This window comes from Pyxicephalus adspersus, chromosome 4, assembly GCF_032062135.1.
Source record: "Pyxicephalus adspersus chromosome 4, UCB_Pads_2.0, whole genome shotgun sequence".
Classification (NCBI taxonomy): Eukaryota; Metazoa; Chordata; class Amphibia; order Anura; family Pyxicephalidae; genus Pyxicephalus; species Pyxicephalus adspersus.
In genome coordinates this window covers 34,254,254-34,274,142 of record NC_092861.1, presented here as the reverse complement: position 1 = coordinate 34,274,142, position 19,889 = coordinate 34,254,254, and the positions used below count along the sequence as shown (strand labels likewise).

Below are 19,889 nucleotides of genomic sequence, written 5' to 3'. Positions count from 1 at the left end.
CTTGCCGTTAAGCCCGACCTTCGCTCGGGCACAAAAAAATTGCAAGGATGGTTAACCCCGAGATTTTTCCCATCCTTTTTAATTTTATTAAAAGTAATTTTTTTTTTTTTTTAAATGATTGTGTGTTTCAAACATTTTTTATATTCATAATATCTACTAGAACCCCTGTTCGGACATATTTCTGTAAGTTACAGGTCTACAATTTAAAAAAAACATTTAATGAAAAACGATGGATCACTTTTGGTACAGAAATCTAGACCTCAGTGTAACGCTCAGGAGGTTAATGAACGTGCATGTTTTTATTTTTCACTCAAATAATGAGTTACCAATACACCTGAACAGACTAATGATCAACCATGCACAATCTTCACCCAGACCTTTTCCACATGTGGGAATTTTTGCCATCTTGATTGGCCAGGTCAGAATAACTTATCCTTTGGGCACATGCTCAGGAGTTCATTTACTGCCGACCAGATATGTTCGAATCATACACTGAGCTCTGAATGTGCAGAATGTTTAACAAAAGATTACAAACTGGCAGGTAAGTTTGTTTTTTTGCAAGAGGGGTTTAGTTCTGTAAAAAAAACGTAACCTGTTTTAACAGGCAATGTCCCTTTTGCAATAAAACAGGGATACCTGCCTGGTCACTATTTTTTATTTAAACTTCATTCCATTGCGGGTGCTGCAACCTTCATCCACTCCTCTTCACGGTGTCAGACCTTTGGTCGTCTAGATTTGCAGGGCCTGGGATTATGTAATTCCTGTGCAGGCATGAAGGGCTTTAATCAGTCCCGGCAGCTCTTAAAAATGCCAGGATATCTGGAAATTTTGTTATTAAACAGATTAGGGATTGCAAATGATAGACAAATACAGACAGTAGGAGGAGAAGGAGAGGACCCTGCCCGGAAGAGTTTACAATCTAGGAGGGGGGATATGAAGTAGTGGGAGGTAGTAACGGTTTCAAAAGACAGAAGAAGACGGGTAGGCAAGTTTGAAAAGATGTGTTTTGAGTGCTCTGTTAAATGAGCAGAAAATATGAGCAAGCCGATCAGAATCAGGAAGACCATTCCAGAACGTCCAGGCAGCTCTAGAAAACTTTTGGAGCTGTGTGTGTGATGAGGTTATGATTAAGGAAGTCATTAGTAGGTCAATGGAGGAGTGAAAAGAGCAGCTAGGGAAGTATCAGGTCAGAAAGGTAAGTGGGACAAGAACTGTGGAGGGATTTGAAGGCAAAGCTCAGAAACTTGAATTTGATTCTAAGGTAAAACGGAAGCCAATGAAGAGAACTACAAAAAGATGCAGGAGAAAAGTAGTGGGAAGGATGGATGAGTCTGGCCTGGCTGGAATATCTCAGTATCCTACACTGCGCATGTAAACAAATTTATCACCAGAATTTTTACTTTACATAAAAGGGTAGACATCCCTTTTAAGTAGAGTAAAAATTATTTTTTTAATAAAAAAAAGTGAAGCCCTACAGCTATAATGACAGAATGGGAGTGCAGAGCCTGCTGGGATAACATCTTCACACATCCCAGGCTGCTCTGATATTGGGCATGCACAGAAGGGGATTTTTCTTTCTTGTAATGGTAAAAATGGCAATCTCATATCTCATGGCCAGTAAGATTAGCATTCAATTTTTCCACATTAACATTAGTCTATGTCACCCGATCTCGTGCCTGCACAGTGTGAGTTTGGGTGAAGCTACCAGAAGACAGAGGAAGATGGCAGCGTCTGGCGCTTCTTACCCACCAGGATGACAGTGAACTCCCAAAAGATAGGAGACCCAAACAAGGACAACGCCGGAAAAATCAGGAGCTCTGGGGAAGGAAAGATGAGTGTGTGTTTTTTTTATTTAGTTCAGCTTTAAGTGTACTCGGAATAGAAATTTGCAAACAGGTAGGTAAATATATTTTATTGCAGAAAGAACAAATGCTAAAAATCTTGAGTGCTCACAATTTTTAAATCTGAATGTTTTTGCTCCATTTTAAGGGCCTGCTATAGCTCAATCTGCAAGCCTGTTCCAGTTGTCATCAGGATATCAATACCAAGCAATGATTGGCACTGCAGTGCCTGCACATGGACAGAAGGTTGATGGAATGGTGGCTGTGGGAGATGCAAAGAATAAAGATGAAAATAGTATTTTATATATATATATATGTGTATATATATATATATATATATATATATATAGATTGTACGCAGGGACCTCTCCTCCTCCTGTGTCACTGTCTGTATCTATCATTTACAACCTCTATTTAATGTACAGTGCTGCATAATATGTTGGTGATATATAAATCCTGTTGATTATCAATAATATATACACACATGACATTTATAATATACAAAACTAAATGTAATTTAGTTGGAGCCTCCATCAATCACACATGCTGACACATTCATTCTAACAGCATTTAGGGGATTTTCTGTACTCTTCTTTTTTACTTATGAACAGAGAAATAAAGAATATAAGATTGGGATTGCAAGCTCTTTGGGGCAGAGTCCTCTCCTCTTCCTGTGTCACTGTTTGTATCTGTCTGTCATTTGCAAACCCTATTTAATTTACAGCGCTGTAAATATGTTGGTGATAAATAAATCCTGTTTTTTATTATTATTATTAATAATATTAATAATAATAATAATAATAGTGGGATTTTAAAGGTAATGATTGCAGTCTTGTTTCATGTTGTTGTTAATAAAGTTTGCCCAGACAACAACAAAAAAAACCCTCCAGGCGTAGTTTGCAGCAGAAGGTTCCGTATGGCGCAGGAAGGGGCGGGTATATGGTAATCACGTGATTAATGGCGGACCGCGGTTTTGCACGACTGGGAGAGAAAGGCCGCGACCGGAACCGGAAGTTTAGAGGAACGGCCTCAAGAACGGTGAAGACAGCGAAGTCGTGGTCGTAAGGGGTGTGTAAGAGTTAAATAGTGCCCGGTGAGCCCGGCGCTTCTTGTATGGTTTCCTAAAGCGGTCGTGTAGGTGATAGGGCCCGGTCTCGTTCAGGCCTCGTGAATTGAGCGTTCTGTGGTTGCGGTCCGTTCTAGTTGTAGGCTTTTTCATATCTCACGAGCTGAATTAGGCAAAAAAGTTCTTCAGCAGCCGTTGTGGAGGAGGCCGGCTCCATGTGTGTGTGGTGAGCGGGGATTTGTGTGAGCGAGGCCCCGGGGCCGGAATGTGCGGTGTCCGGGAACCCAGCGGCCTGAGGCAGGGACAGGCCCGTTGTATCTGAGGTATTGAGTATGTTCTGCCTGGGTCATCTTATGATAAAAGCTCCCCATGCTGAGTATTGTAGTGTACACCGACTGGGGGGGGGGGGGGGGGTATAGTAATCGGCTCTTATTCATAAATCTCTACCTAAAAAAATCTAGAGATAAATCTTAATGTAAGGTGTTTCCTCATGGTGACAACACTTGTGTGATTACACTGCACGATGTACAGCGTTGTCAGCCTGTGGGGGAGAAAATACAATCTGCATAGAATATCAGCAGGTAGTAATGTTAGACCTGGGCCTTTGCCGTGTCTGGGCCTTTGTAGTATCCAATCAGTTTGCCACAATGATGTAGCCCCGATATGTGCCTTGGTTCTGGGCAGCCAGCAATGCTGATATTATGCGCTGACCTGTGCGTTTTTGCTGACTCCAGACCCCCAATGGATGCACCAGTTTGGTCCCATACCTCCTTTACCGCAAAATAATCATCACCATTCCATATATTAGTTGCCAGTATGACTTCCAAATATGTCAACAGCTTGAATTTACCGCACTTTAGATATGGATAGAACATGAACTAAAATCATAAGCCTTTATACCTTTGTCATATTTATTTACAAAATGGCAAATATACAAATAGATACAACTATTTTACAATATAACTTTGATTCACCTGTTTCAGATCATAAACCAATAACTTTATTTCTTACAGTTGAGTATTACACCAGTGTATTACATGTATGTTGAGTATTACTATTAGTATTAGTACAAAAAGCACTATGTACACATTGGTAGTCAAATACAGAATGAAAGGCAACAGTCGCCGCCTTTATATACAATGCAAAACGCGTTTCTAGAATCTTTCAGATACGTACATTGCCAATAAACAAGTAAATACATGCTTGTTCAGTAAAAATACATTTATTAAATTTAAATCCTAAAATTGAAAACATTTCAAAATTAAAGTTAGAACACACATGTAAAATTAAATACAAGCCTTTGCAGGAAATGTTGAATGTTCTTTAAGCGTTTGCAGGAAATGTCGAATGTTCTCGAAGATTCTATTGCATTTCATTCACGTACTACCCACATATTACATAAAATAAACACCAGTACCCAGAGATGGAGTCCCATACCCCCAGCATTTGGTTCCCAAATCCAAAAGGCTATGGATACCCCTGGTTAAGAACCCCTGGGACATGCGATCTTCCCTTCTGACAACTTTACTTTTAGTTATATATTAAAAAATATGCTAAAAGTACTCTTTTGTACTGTTTAAACTGTGCCTCCCCTGATGCTTTGCTGCATGTTAGATTTTTATTTTCTGCTGGGGATTATTGTTCTCAACTAAAATAATCTCCAGTTTTATATCAGTGCAGATATATTAGTTATGGATATGATATGAAAGGGTTGGACCTCTTAGCTTGTTACAGTAATTGGGGTGATTTTGTCCTTCACTTCCTGTCCTGCTGATAACTTTTACTAAAATGGAAGTAGAGGGAAATGTTAAGCAGCATCACAAATTTACCTGCAGTAAGGGGAAGTTTACAACCTTTTTATTTTTATCACCTTGGCAATTATTACTTTTCTTCCTTTATTGTATCTGTCATTTGCAACACCTAATGTACAGCGCTGCGTAATATGTTGGCAATATATCAATCCTGTTTAATAATATTGTTATCTGAGACAAAGTAAGAGAGTATCTAACAAAGCCCTTGGAAAGCATTACAAACAAAAAGAAACATGCTGGCTTTTATAGATTTTTTTTATTCAGGCATTGCAAACATTGAACATTTGTAAAACTCAGAAATCCCTCCAAATGTATGAAACATGAAAATGTACATGTTAAGGAAGCATAAATTGGATGGGAAGGAATCTGGAAGCAGGTCTTTCAGTGAGAGATTATGTAAAATGCCATTGTGATCCGGGTTATAAAAACCCTTTAGCAGAGCTATAATTCAGCTTCAAAAATCTGCAAACAGGCAGGTCTGTGGGAGCGAGCAAACGCCTGCACTCCTGGATGAGAGTTACGCCTGAAGGACAATCATGAGGCTGTAGGTAGTGCCTGCGATGGGACAGGTGGGTGTACTTAGAAATCTGCAATCATGCAGTTCTGTATGTTTTATTGCAGAAAGGACATTGGCCGTCTCTTCTGCAATAAATTGCAATTTATTTTTTAAATTTTTTTCACATAATATTTTTGCACATCTGGGCAGCAGGTAGGATTGTAAGGTATTGTAGAAGGAAGGGACACTGTTCCTTTTTGCAATAAACACCTTTCTGGTTGCCAATTTTCAAAGCAGGACTTTCCAAATCTGTGGTGTAGTATGAGTATGCAGCCCATGTGTTCAGCTAATTGTCACAGAGTTATCGTCATGCTTGTTTCAGATGTGTGACTGACACTTCTGAAACCAAGATATCTGCTATGCATGCAGGCATTCACAATGAGCTCAGCAGTGGCAATTTAGAAAATCTCATTGTTGGGTCCACTTTAAACACCACAATTTAACGTATAACAATCTGATACTTCAATTCCATACATTTTTATATATATCAGTGGTATTGTCCTTGTGATTTTACTTGCATATGATTGATACTGCTTTCTGGCTGCATCTAAGTTGCCATGATAATTTAGGGATGGTTCCACAGTTTAGGCTCTTGCAAACCTCTGTAATGAATATCCCTAATCCCAGTGTGAATGGGGAAGACATTATGCTCATGCACAATAATATGACTTGGCAAAAGAAGCAAGGCATTGAACGCTGTAGAGATGATTGCAACAGGGGCGGAGTCGGCTAATCCAAAATGTCAGGTTAAAAAGAAAAGCTTTTGGCAACTAGACATACCTGTCTTTTCCCAGGAAAAAGTAGTTTTAGGAGTTTCCTGTTGAAAAATGTCCAAGTTCCACTTCAGCACATGAAAATTGGACCAATTTTCTTTGCAGCATTCCTCAATAATGGCACGTGCAGTGTGATGTGTTACAGTGCTCATGTTTTGTCCTCTACTATAAGAGTGTCTATATTGGAAGGTTCCCCTCCTTGTTTTGATGACAAACAAAAATGTTTTATTTGCCCTCGCTTTTGATTTTTGAGATTAGAACTAGAGAGGTCTGTAAGCTCTTTGGGGCAATGTCCTTTCCTCCTCTTGTGTCACTGGCTGTATCTGTCATTTGCAACCCCTATTTAATGTACATTGCTGCATAATATGTTGGCGCTATATAAATCCTGTTTAATATTAATAGAGGGACACACAGCAGTTAAATGATAGCACATGTAACACATATTCAAGAAATAATTTGCCTTTCATGCTACAAAGAAGCTGTTTAACATTCTAACTGTACAAACACTATGTGCCCTGTTCTGTCCCTTAAATCCCAGGGAGCTGTAGTCAATGTGTCAAAATTCATTACTTATATGATCAATAGCCCAACGACCTTCCTTAGCTAGGGAGATTGCTGCGTGGGGGTTTGGGTTTTTTTGTTTACCATGAAGAGTACGTGAGGATTAAAGCCTTAACTGAAAGTACAATGCAAATATCAGTTTGCTGCACAAACACCTGTTAGTTCTGTGCAAAGGGTTTTATTGAAACAATATTTATTATGTTGCAGGGGTTCATTATGTTTTTAGTGCTCGATATTCTTTTTTTTTTTAAGTCATTGACATTTTTATCTTTGAGTAAACAGTTGAAAGTGATTTTGCTGTTAAATCTAAGTGGTGCTATTTGTCATTATATTGTGTATACAATAGTGAATTCCTGATATTGTCATGTGAATCTACCTTGGTGTAAATAAGTTAGGAGTTGCTTCTTTTTCGCAGTTATGTTTGTATTGGTGATAAAGTAAAGCACGTTCATTGCAGAGTTTTGGGCCACCTTACTCTATGGAAATTCTAAAGGCAAGATGCGTGTTCTAGGAAGAAAAGGAGAATTTATTATCTGTCAATATAAGTAAAAACCAGAAGATGACGAAAAACATATTTGGTGTTTTAATTATATGCTTCTGTGGCAAAAATGTGTTCAATTAGTTCCCATAAATACCTTATATTCTTTCCAATGAACTGCGTGTCCTTAATTTCTGTGGTTACCTTGCATGCTCCATTCAGAAATGTCGTCTGTTGTAGCCACTGCTCTAAGGAACACCTATGGCCATGATATAAAATGCAAAAAATCATAGGATATGGAGGATTTTAGTTCTGAAACATTAATTTGTATTGCAGTATAAGAATATTGTACTATGAAATGTTGCTAAGGTATGAACAGTAAATACCTTTGTGATATGATTGAGCCTAAAACTATATTCTGCTCTCAAATACTGTATGTCAAAGCGTAAAGTATATTCAAAATATTGATGTACAGATTTATATATATATATATATCATAACATAACATAATTTTTTTTTTCACCTTCTACCGTCTGGAGTTCATAATTCTTTTGGTAGATGGCTTTTCAATTCATTTAAACCCTAATAAAATAATACAATGCAGCTTTCCAATCTTTAGATGTGATGACTGTATTAAATTTTTTTTTTTTTTTTTTAGGCTTATCACATTTTTAGAAAATGCCAGTTGATCTTGCTTGAAATGTCTTTTTTTTTTTTCTCTGGGATAGAACTAAAAGCATAAAGCCATGCTACTAATCTTTTCATCATTCATGTAATGGACAAGGCAGGCTTGTTTTTTTAAGCCGTACTAAACCTGCAGGGCTCCACCAGCTCCCTTCTTTTCTTCTCCCTGGAGACGATCTTTAGCCATCTTGATTAAATTAAGCAAAGCCTTTTGCATTGGATATTGGATGGTTGTCAAAGGTTCTTGGGGTACTGATGTTCATGAAGAATTACTAAGTCACATACTTTGCCAAAATGGTGATTGTCCCTTTTTCAGACCACATGACTGATGCCAAATTTCATTTGGTCATTAAGAGGCAAGCTCCATAGAACCCTGTAATTAAGCAGACTTTATTTGCAACCTCAGGGAGATTATGGTACTATACCAGCATAAAGGTCAGCAGCTTGATAATGTATGCTGACCTGCTGAAAATACCCGGTATGTATAAGGAATGGACTGTTTCTGGATATGCCATCTAAAGCCTGTGCTTTGGAGGTATATTAGTTTCATTTTTTAAATCCTTAAGACACCCTGCAGGTACAGGAAGATACCTGTGGATTCTGGTAAAATTGCACACTTGTCCTTTTTTTGCGGGCAAATTACACTCTGCCTTTACTAAACTTAAATTACAAGGGATGACGTCAGCCCAACCATAGAATTGCCTATCCCCCTCCCCTTTATACTTCATGTAGGGAAGTGTTTGGTAACCAGAAGTTTGTGATAAAGAATGGTTTTAAATTACTGATGGTGTTTTTAAACAACGAACATTAGAACATGATTTTCAGTTTTACATTTACCAGAAAAAAACAAGAGCAAAAGTTTATAGTTGTGATTTACATACACTTCTGGGTATATTTGTAAAGCAGTGAATTTGACTGCCACAAACATTCACCCCTGGTGCATATGATTTTATGTTGTATTTTGAAGAAGGACTTGCATTTGGTAAAATCTTTGTGCATGCATAGGAGGTAAAAGATCTGGCTTTACTGTTGTAGAAACCATACCATTGGCAGTTGTCACCATAACCGTGTGCCTTCACTTTTCCTATACTTTTTCTGGTGAAAACTATATTACTGAGAGTCTTCATCTCAGATTTTTTTTTTTATTTTAGGTGACTGTGGTGTGACCCAACTCTTCAATAACCACCCAAGAACAGCCAGGTGGTTACTGAAAAGTGCCGGGTGGTGGGCAGAACACCCATTTAGGATTTTCACCCATTCTAATTGGTGACTGAGATGATCCCATGTCCCCATTTATTTTGCATGTTGAAAACTACACTCATGGGTCAACCGTTCATCTACATCCATATACATCCATCCATCTACAGAGTTATTCTGTAACTAAAACTTTGATGCTTGTCTGGATTCACCCTCAAGGATCCCACCCTACATGATTTATTATGCTAATTTCTCAGCTGGCCCTCACTTTTATAAGAACATACAATCTGGTAATCATTTTAATACTGATTCTTGTTTGTTTTCAAGGTCCCCCCTTCCCTCCACCATTGAACATCACAATGGCAACTGAGATTGGTTCCCCTCCACGCTTCTTCCACATGCCACGCTTCCAACACCAGGCTCCTCGTCAGCTTTTCTATAAACGTCCTGATTATGCACAACAGCAGGCCATGCAGCAGCTTACATTTGATGGCAAACGTATGCGAAAGGCTGTGAATCGCAAGACTATAGACTACAACCCATCTGTCATCAAATACCTGGAGGTAAAATATATTCTTCCTTTTCATGTTTTTATACCTTTCATAACATCCTGCATAAATGTCTGGTCTTGGGTTTCCCCGCAACTTATCTGGTTCTCTGCCAAACTCCATGTCACTACTGTCACTTATAGCAATAGATAGGTCAACAGGAGAGACCGGCTGGAGACGGGGAACTCGTGAAATGGAACACAGCATTTTTTACTTCAGGGGACTATTTCTACAGAATTTATAGGTGTTTAGTGGCACAGACACCCAGAAAGATTAGTATACACTTTTACAGGTAACTGGTTACAGGTTAAAAAAAAAAGTAACTTTTAAAGAATTACTTAAGTTGCTGGGGAATGTATTTAAACTATACAGTTTTTCACTTAACCACTACGTTACACCATGATAAAAGTACGCAGTGTATCATTTACAGCCATACTTGGTTTTAGCTATATCATTTTCCTTATGTCTTTGACTTCTATAATGTTTTGTTTTTCTCTTTCAGAATAGAGTATGGCAGAGAGATCAGCGAGACATGAGAGCCATTCAGCCAGATGCTGGACACTATAATGATGTAAGTGTTACCTTTCCTTTTCTTCTTTCTGAATTTTTATTGTATCCAACCTATATAGGGATAAGAAATGTACTGACTTATATAATACTAATACACATTGACTACATAATAGCAATTATTAGGCTTTCTAATAAGAAAACCTAGTTGTTGACCTTCTTCATGCCTCAGTTCAGGTGTGATAACGGACACTTAAGGCTGATATTGAAATTGTTAAAAAGCCTTGAGATGACAGTGTTCTGTGCTGAGCTTAAGTATAATGTTTTCTACCCTAGCTATGTCAGACTAAAATAAAACCGTTGAGTTAAAAGAGTGAAATAAAACTTCAAGGGCACTGCATTATATATATTGGAGATGGCATAAGTTTAACTCAGAAAAAGAAACTCGCACTCTGATTATAATGATCGTAGTAACAACTTCACCATTTTAAAGGGGCCTTAACATATTTATTAAAACATGGAGTAGCAGAATTGTGGAAATGTAGCTTTTTGTCCATTGGAGAAAAGCTGGGTTCTTTCATTTGAAATTCCTAAAGTTCTGAAGACCATATAGGACAAAGAGTGCTGCGCAATGTGCAGCAAACTCCACTTTGACATGCCTGCAGTAGCCTTTGTTAATAATTACGGTTTGTGTAAAAAGAATATCTTAAGTAGTCACTTGAAAGTAAAGCTGCGGTGCTCTGGATCAGTGAACAAGCAAAAGAAAATTTTTAGCAGGTAAGTCTTGTACTCAAAGAATACAGATATTTGTGTTGATGCTTCAGAATGCTATTTAGGATGGAGATGGGCAGTTTTAGGCATTTTTGTGATTTAGGTCTGCTAGGTATCTAAGCGTGTCAGTCATCACCCTACAGTCAGTCTTAAGAAAGCAGTCATCTGATGTCCATGCTAAACTAGGACAACTATGCAAGCAGTTAAGCTTTTAATTTCTATTTTTTTTTTTATAGTTGGTACCTCCTATTGGAATGCTTAACAATCCACTGAACGCCGTCACTACAAAGTTCGTACGAACCTCTACCAACAAAGTGAAATGCCCTGTCTTTGTAGTTAGAGTAAGTATCCTTTATTAAGGTGTCTATATTTTTACACTGTAGCAGTCGGACTTAAGAAATGTTTGACTTGGTTTTGCGTTTGTTTTTGTTTAATTTCAGTGGACTCCTGAAGGCCGCCGCTTAGTTACTGGAGCCTCAAGTGGAGAGTTCACTTTATGGAATGGGCTGACGTTTAATTTTGAGACCATTCTACAGGTGTGTATTCTACATGAATTTTTCTAGGCCTTTGTGCTTTTTATATGTTCAGTGTATGCCTAGTTATACTTATTTTAAATAATTGTCTATTGTTTATATGGAATCTTTCTAAACCAAACTGGTAATATCGGTAAAATGTTTGCTTTTATGAATTTTGATTAAATGGAATAAGAGACAAAATAGTTGTGTTGTCCATATACAAAGGAACATGATGAGTCCCTTAGCCATTGTGGTATTGTCAGTGAACTAATTAATGACTGCCATGTTTTGGGCATTACAGAAGTCCTTTAACTCTGCTTATGTTAAATCCGAAACTCTATTCTTAATATTCTTATTCTGCAATAATGTTCATGGGGAGGATCAGAAATCTGGTTTTTGAACCACTGTGGACACCACCTGTTATGTATTAGTTGCTACAATAACACGAGTCCGATTCAAACGAGGAAAAACTAAAGCTACGTACACACGTCAGATTTTTATCGCCCGATAATCGGCATCAGCCAATTATTGGGCGAAAATCTGCCGTGTGTACAGTCGTTGTCGTCCATCGTCCGGAAGACCGTCCTGCCGGATCCACGGACGATGGACGACAACCGATCCTAATGAAAGGGAAGGGGAGAGCGCGCAGCAGGGTGCCGCTCCGTCGCTCTCCCCCTCCCCTCTCCATAGAGCATGAACGGTGCTGTATGTACAGCACTGTTCATGCATCGTGCACTCCCTTGTCGTTGGAAAGGATCGTGAAAGATTCTTTCCAATGACAAAAATTGCAGGTGTGTACGCAGCTTAAATGATTAAAGTTTGAAATGGAGAAATGCATTGTTTCCCCTTTTTTTTTTTTTTAATGTGGACCTGTCAGTTTATAAACATGGAAGCTGCTATAGCTTGTTTTGCATTTTTTTTCCTAATGGTGTTTTTTACATCCTTGTAAACTGCTGGGCTACAGCAAACCTAAAGCTTGTAAAATATCTGGGCGTCTGGTCTGCATACCTGCTCTGGATCAAAGACTCAATTATGGAAGCAAATATAACGATGTCTACTTTTATTGGTCCGAATGCAACTTCCATAGTTCTGTCCTGACAGGTCTTCATTGGTAATGGCCTTAGTGATCCTGTATAGTTGTTGGATTGGACAATAACTGTCTTGCATCCCTTGTCTCTCATATTCAGGCTCATGACAGCCCAGTTCGAGCTATGACGTGGTCGCACAATGACATGTGGATGCTGACTGCTGACCACAGTGGATATGTGAAATACTGGCAGTCTAACATGAACAACGTCAAGATGTTCCAGGCACATAAGGAGGCGATTAGAGAAGCCAGGTTTATAACCAATCTAACATTTTCCATAGTTGTTGTTAATATCTTTCTTTACTGTTGTAATTCTTTATTAGGTTGTCTTGGGCTGTATGGGGGGACAGGCTTTTTCAGTTGTAAACTGCTCCTACACATCCAATGTTGTGTTTTATCCTGCCCCCCTACAGCGTTGTATACACCCTCTTACACAAACTGTGTATGCCGAGACATTTTCTTTATTAATAAAGAATTCTGCGCCTTTAATAGTTCACAGATGCTAAATAAAGCACACGGACATACATTATAAAGGTGACACTGCAAATACAATGGCAATAATAAAAAACAAAACAAAGGACCACCTCCCAGAATGTCAAGTCCTACAGGAAACGTGGGGAGAAAAGTGGGATTTATTTTTTTTTTTATTTTTTTATTATTATAGAGGTGCAGCTCTTTTACCTAACTTGGTAATGATACAAACATGGTAATGTTTCTTAGTGTGTATATGGAGTTATTTGATCATATCTTCATCGCAGAAATGTCAACAAACCGCTGTTCCATCTCAAGACTGTATTGAAACCACACATCAGTATTGTAGTATACCAATAGTTATTGGAACTCCATTCTTGTGGCAACTGCTTAAAAAAAAATCTACCATTTTTTATATTGCTTTTGACCCATTATAAGCTCTTTTTAGGCAGAAACACGTAAGTCAAGGCTTGACAATACTGAGTCACCAGAAAGCTAACATTGGTGTTTAGAAGTACCTTCTTGTGTCTTAATAGTTTCCTAATCCTAAATTTTTCGATAGCTCCACTTTGTGCCAAACCCTCAGTTTACTAGCTAATGGTGTGCTTGTGGTAAATTTAGAAGTCGGTTGGTTTTACATATTGACAATGGCTACTTAAAACATTGAGTCTGATTAAAGTAAACCTATTCTTTCTTAAATTGACTTTCATTTGGAATAGCTGAAACCTCCAAAATTTTAAAGATAGGAGTTTTGTTGCTGTTGCAACTTAAAAGCTCATAGTATTATCGAAATGGCAATTTTAGATGACAAAGTCTAAACAAGTCAAAGGATTACTTTACTTACTTTATCTTGTATGCTTTCAAATCAGCTTGTACTTTTAAGCTGATATTTTCCTAATAGAGGGCAGCACAGTGGCTCAGAGTTTAGTGCTCTGGCCTTTGCAGCACTAGGTCCCAGGTTCGAATCTCATCTAGTACATTATCTGCATGGAGTTTGCAGGTTCTCCCTGTGTCTGCATGGGTTTCCTCTGGGTACTCCGCTACATTCCAATAACATGCAGTTAGGGTAATTCGCTTGCCCCCTCCCCCCCCAAAAAAAAATGACTTTATACTGTATTAAAGACATATGACTTTGGTAGCAACGTTAGATTGTAAGCCACTTTGAGGGACAGCTAGTGACATGACTATGGACTTTGTACAGCGCTGCGTAATAAGATGCTGCTTTATAAATACCCTATAATAGAGCATTCTTGGTTTTGGGGTGCCCTGTTTAGAAAATGATTTAATATGCAGGCATTTGGAGGTCTCTTATTCCACTTGGGTGCCAATTTAAAAAAAGATGACTTTGTGTCAACTACATTACAGCTATTATTTTTCTCTGTATGCACTGCATTCCTTATCTTGCCTACAAGAGGTTTTTACAGCATCAACATCTTAAGTTGCGTGCTCAGTGTCAAAGACAACAAGTGAGCATTGGACTTTCAGTCCTAAAGTATCTCTATATGTCAATGCTTTGGACTTTCATACGTATCCACACTCTAAAGCTTCCAGACACAGCAGCTAGAATGTGTATGGCAATGGGAACATAATCAGCAAGAGATAAGTACATTTTGAGGAATAATCCTGCATGGTTAGTTTAGGCTTAATAAAATGGTAGTTTAACTTGTGGGTTTATTGATACAATTGGATTTAGTAAGTATTTAACTTGTGAACCATGAACACCCTAGTAATATTATTGCAGTCACAAATGCCAACCCGTGTTTTCTGTATGATTTGAGGATGTCAAGTATATTACTGGCCCGTGTTTTTATTAGTGACATGCTGCAATGTAACCTAATGTCAGACTGTAATGTTTTATTACACAGAAAGTATTTAAATACATTTTTCTAGATATAAAGAAAAAGTGAAAGAAAACTTCAGTACTGCAGCAGAACTATCTTTAAAATAAAACATCCCTCTTAACTTTTACTTCCAAAGTACCCTCAATCATTCTAGAGCTGTCTTTGGTTCGGTCCCATGCTTTCCTGGTATCGTCCCTTGTCCCAGTGCCATCTTCAGTGTACATCACCTGATATTGCACTGCTCTGGCTCGAGATCGGGAGATGTATCCTACTCTAAACAGAAAAAAAAAAAGCCAATCTCCCTGCACATGCATGTATAAGTGTGTGGGGGGGGGGGGGGTGTTTATAAAAGTGTTATTTACCATATATATATATATATTAAAAGTTGTGGTTATAGGTCCACTTTAATATCAAAGTTAAGCAAGTTGAGGGAAAAAGAAAAAGCACAAGAGCATCCGAGCCACAATTTGTTGCAATGGTACTTGTGTATCTGTGCCATATGTAATAACTTTTTGTGTGTATGCTGTCCTCTTTTTGGTTTTGAATCTGTTTTCCAAAGTTTAAATTTGTCCTAGTGCCAGGACTAGGACTAACTACAGGGTTTATGGCAGAGTGTGAATGTGTGAGAAGAATGTATTTGTGAACTACTTGTAAGTGTGATTTGCTTTACTATGTAGGCTACAAAAACATGCTCATGGGTGTTAATGGGCCCTCAAAGGATTAATGTACTTTTAAACAAAATACAAACGTGTCCTTTTTGACCTTCTCTCAGATGCCTAGTTTCTTACAGCTGTTCTGCTGTGCTTGTCCTTTTAGCAGATATACAGCGCTCTGGTCTTGCCTGTTCAGTATTTTCCTTTAGGTTTCTTTAGACCACAGATGTCAAACACAAGGCCCACGGGCGGAATCCAGCCCGTCTGGCCGTTTTTATGTGGCCTGCTGGTACTGTCGCTTCCAAGCACCTGACATTTGCAGGCAGGAGGACGCAGGGCGCTCCACTCAAGTCCCCGACTGCGCTGCAGGCAGAAGGACCCCAGTTGCTTTTTCACACTCCTGCCGAGACCCAGCACTAAGCACGGCGGTGCCAGAGTAGAGTCCTGATCCTTCTGCAAGTAGTATGCTGCTACTGCTCCAGATATGGAATCTCGGTGGGATGCTACATTAGCAATGTATCCAGACCCTGAGACGCAGGCCTCCACCTCAGCACAGACAGTGGCTTCATTCACTCATAGACAGGCCAGGAAAGGTCAGGTACACCTACCTCAGAAAAAGCTGCTAAGAACAAGCAATCAGTCCCAAAATGTCCAATAAGAGAAAACTTGATGCAGAAGGGAGACAATTTAATGAAAGGTAGACAAGTAAATATGTTCCTGCTTCACAAAAACAAACATGCTCTTATTTTTAAAACATGAATAATGTAGGGGGATGGCATGTGATATGGTTTCCCAGGGTGAGGAAGGATCTATACTTCTAAGACTCTGTATCTTAATACTGCCTTATTGCAAAATGAACTGCCTTAAATAACTCCAACCTTTCCTTTTTCTTCTCTTTGGATGGGTCTTCTGTGTAATCGTTTAAGCTTGTTGCTCTCTGTATTTCTGTAGAAGCCTCTAAAACTGCAGCAGGTCTCGTAAAAAAACTGTCAAAGCTATTCATCTAGGGATCTTGTTTATTTAGCAGCAGAATTTGACAAAGGTAATTATTTAACTTAAATGAATAAGCTCATCTGTAAATTAAAATGTGAATGTGCATGTTGTGTTACTCACCATACAGATTTCAATAAGTCTTTAATACTTTGTGTTGACAAACAGGTTTTTTTCTAAAGTCTTGCTTCATGCCTAACTTCATGTCCCCGCTAATACGAGTTAGGGCAGTTGCTCAACACTCAACATTCAAGTTTGAATATCCATCAGAACAGAAATAGAGGGAATATCTCACTTGCTTCTCTGACAACTGTCTAAGAAGGATTTTATAGCAGTTGGCTATTGGCTCTAAGTTCTCCCTAATGTTGCCTCCTAGACTGGTTTTGGATGTCGTTTTTTTTTTTTTTTTTTTTCCTCCCCTCAATTACTTAACAGTATTGTAAATTACTGTCCTCTTTCATTTAGGAGCCCAGTCCCACCTTTTGTATAATAAAATGAACATCCTAAATGTGCCATAAATACTGCTGTATGTGTGAATAGGTATGCTGTCATGTTCACAGTGGTAAAACTTAACCCCCAGCACATGAATGAGTAATGTTAGAACTTTCCTTTTGGATAGGAGGACCATTAAAACATTGTCAAGGTTTAAAAACAAATAAAGTATGTATGTCATAGATGTGCATCATTACACATGTTTTACCCCTTTCAAGACCCCGAAAGTAAAGAAAATAGTTGATCTGCCAGCAATACCCCTGCTCTCTACAGGTAGTCCCTGAGTTAAGGACGTCCGACATACGGATTCCGCCTAGATACTAACTGGCTTTCCTGCTCGCTCCTGTGCAGGATGGAGGCTTGAAGGGGGGAAGGGGCAGTTTGCATGACTTGCAGAAGAAATCTTTTGCTAAACACAGCTCAGGTTGTGGGAGATCTTAGAGGGTTGAGCTCTTTGTGCAGCCCCTTGTAACTCCCTAATGACCAAGACAAACCCTGCAGTTGGTTCTTTTTGCAGCTTGCTCCAGAAGTTAATGAATGTCTAGGCTCCATTAATATTTTTTTTGCTTTGTGATTAACTCACAGGATTTTATACAGTAACTGACACCACACTGCATAATACTATGTTGAGACAAACATCCGTGCCAATTGCATTTATTACAATAATGTACCTGTTCTGACTTGCATACAAATTCAACTTAAGAACAAACCTACAGTCGCTATCTCATATGTAACCCGTGGACTACTTGTATTTCCTATTCTGGTTGGAAAATGCAGCAATTTTTGTTACTGAATGGTGTCGGTCCTGCCCAGTGTTTATTTAAACTATCTGCTCACCCCACTTTGATACTCCAAAGCATAGGTGCTAAATGACTTGTATTTCTATGACTTGATCTCTACAGGTTTCAGGCAGAAGCACAGCATGTTTTATTGGAACATATTAGCTACATATTTAATGCAGTGTACATTGATGCTTTCTTTCAAATCCAACATGGTGTAATGTGTTGAAGCAAAGCAGAAGCATTCCTAGAATGTCTTATACCTTTTTTTTTATGAAACGCTTTGATAGTGCACTCCAACAACCTGTGTATTGAAGTGTGCTTGAAGTATGTGGAGACTAATGCTACATTCACACTCTAGATCAGTGGACCCCAACCTTTCTGAAAGCAGGGCCCAGTAACATAGAATAAAATTTTGCCGTGGCCAGCTTGAACAGCTTACGCTACTCTGCTATTTTCGGCAGCTCAGCCTTCTGTCAAAACACTAGCTGAGAATAGCAGAGTAGTGTAAGAGAGAGCTGGGGTGTTGTCAGGTGGCAGAGCTGCTAGGAATGGCAGGGAAGTGTAAGCCTTACATTCACAGCTCTGCCATTCTCAGCAGCTCCTGTGTAAGCAGAGTGGAGCCACTCTGCGCTTCTGCTGGTTGTGCTATTGTTGACACATTCTCACAAACTTCATAGCAGTGTGAGCATGGCTGCTGGCAGCGGGAGCTTCTGCCACCCGTCATTTGCCCCCAACTCACCAGCCACACAGTGGCACCAGTCCGTGGTCTGGGGGTTGAGTACCACTGCTCTGGATAACTATGGTATGGTTTGTAAACCATAAAAGAACGAACAAAATGTTGGTTGTTGGGGTTTACATACATTTAAGTGAATATTCATCAATTTCAATGAACTCTGTATTTAAAATAAAATCAATTCTGCTTTAGAATAGTAAAACTTTGGACATTAGAATGCCTAATAAGTTGTCAATAGAAGATCTCTAAAAGCAGTCAACTGATAACTTGTATTTAAATTAGTAGATTTACAAATCCATTGCAGAGTTTTAAGGGTATTTTATTTTTTTTTTTCTATTCTGCTAGACAATTCTATGAAAATGCAAGGTACACAATTTCATGTTAATTTTAACTGTACATACAATCCCTCCCCTCTCCAACAGCCTAATGCAAGGGTCAAGTAGTGGAAGCACTTTTTCATATGTCTGTGCTACTGATTTGTCCTTTCATCTTCTGGAGAAAAGGGAAGTGTTAATGTGTGCTGATTTAATTTTTCCTGTATAAATTGTCCCTTGTCAGATTTCTGCCTACCTATGACCAACCTCAGCAGCCGGGCACTTTCTGCAAACAATTGGCCCATATACCTATATTGGTCATGGGGCAGAGAAAGTCTGCTACTGTTTTTAACCTCTTGGCTTTTTAATGTCTAAGTACCTTGCAGCCTCAGAAGCAACCTGTTAACAGCAGAAAATGTTTAAAGAATGATCTCTGTACTGATCATCTTTGTATTTGTCTTTTTACTTAAGGTTAAACTGTAACTGTGCAGAGAGATCCATATTCTTGAACATTCTGTACTGCCTTCATTACAGCTACCACTCATTGCTGTTCCTGAGTGCGCTTTACTGTTCTTTAGCACACAGTTTGTGTTCAAAATGCGGTAAAGCATAGAAATAAAAACTTTCACGATAACATTTTTATTGTTATAGTGTGAATTCATTCAGAAACATTCTGATAGTTTTATATCTATTTTTCTGATAGATTTTTTATATAGTATATTCAAAAATTCTGCTTGGTCGATGTTGGCCTGTGCATAGATTTTTTTATATAGTATATTAAAAAAAAATCTGCTCAGTCTCGATGTTGGCCTGTGCACAGAATTTGCCATTCTGCATAAAAGTTATATATCATGTAAGCTTTCCCTAGTAAACAACAAAGTGCAATTTCTTCTGTCCACAAAACTGTACATTGATAAATATTGAGCCAGTTCTAGATCTTTTGCTTTAGTGTGTTCGACCTCTGTTGGAGCAGGAATTTTATAGCTTGTGTATTTTAAATATAAATTAGCTATATATACATTTATTCCACATCTACATATATGTGGTCTTCGTGTGGAGGAGGGTAAACGCATTATTTTATTTTTTTTCATTTCTTTCAATTAAATGATGTATTTTGGCATCTGTAGCACAAAACCATTTTCCAGTTTAGTTAGTAAAGATATGTTACCTATCAAACACTTTTTGACATTAAAAAGTGTGCACAGTTTCATGAGGAGG

At 38.5% G+C, this 19,889-nt stretch overlaps 1 protein-coding gene across 1 annotated transcript in view; it reads left to right on the top strand.

The window, feature by feature from the left end:
• The first annotated feature begins 2,771 nt into the window (after positions 1-2,771).
• WDR33 (WD repeat domain 33) overlaps positions 2,772-19,889 on the top strand; it is a 42,455-nt gene continuing 25,337 nt past the window's right edge. Inside the window, 6 exon segments of the mRNA XM_072407836.1 lie at positions 2,772-2,909; positions 9,295-9,530; positions 10,018-10,086; positions 11,030-11,134; positions 11,234-11,329; positions 12,496-12,647. Coding sequence (XP_072263937.1) covers positions 9,327-9,530; positions 10,018-10,086; positions 11,030-11,134; positions 11,234-11,329; positions 12,496-12,647 — 626 coding nt within the window. The 5' untranslated portion in view covers positions 2,772-2,909; positions 9,295-9,326.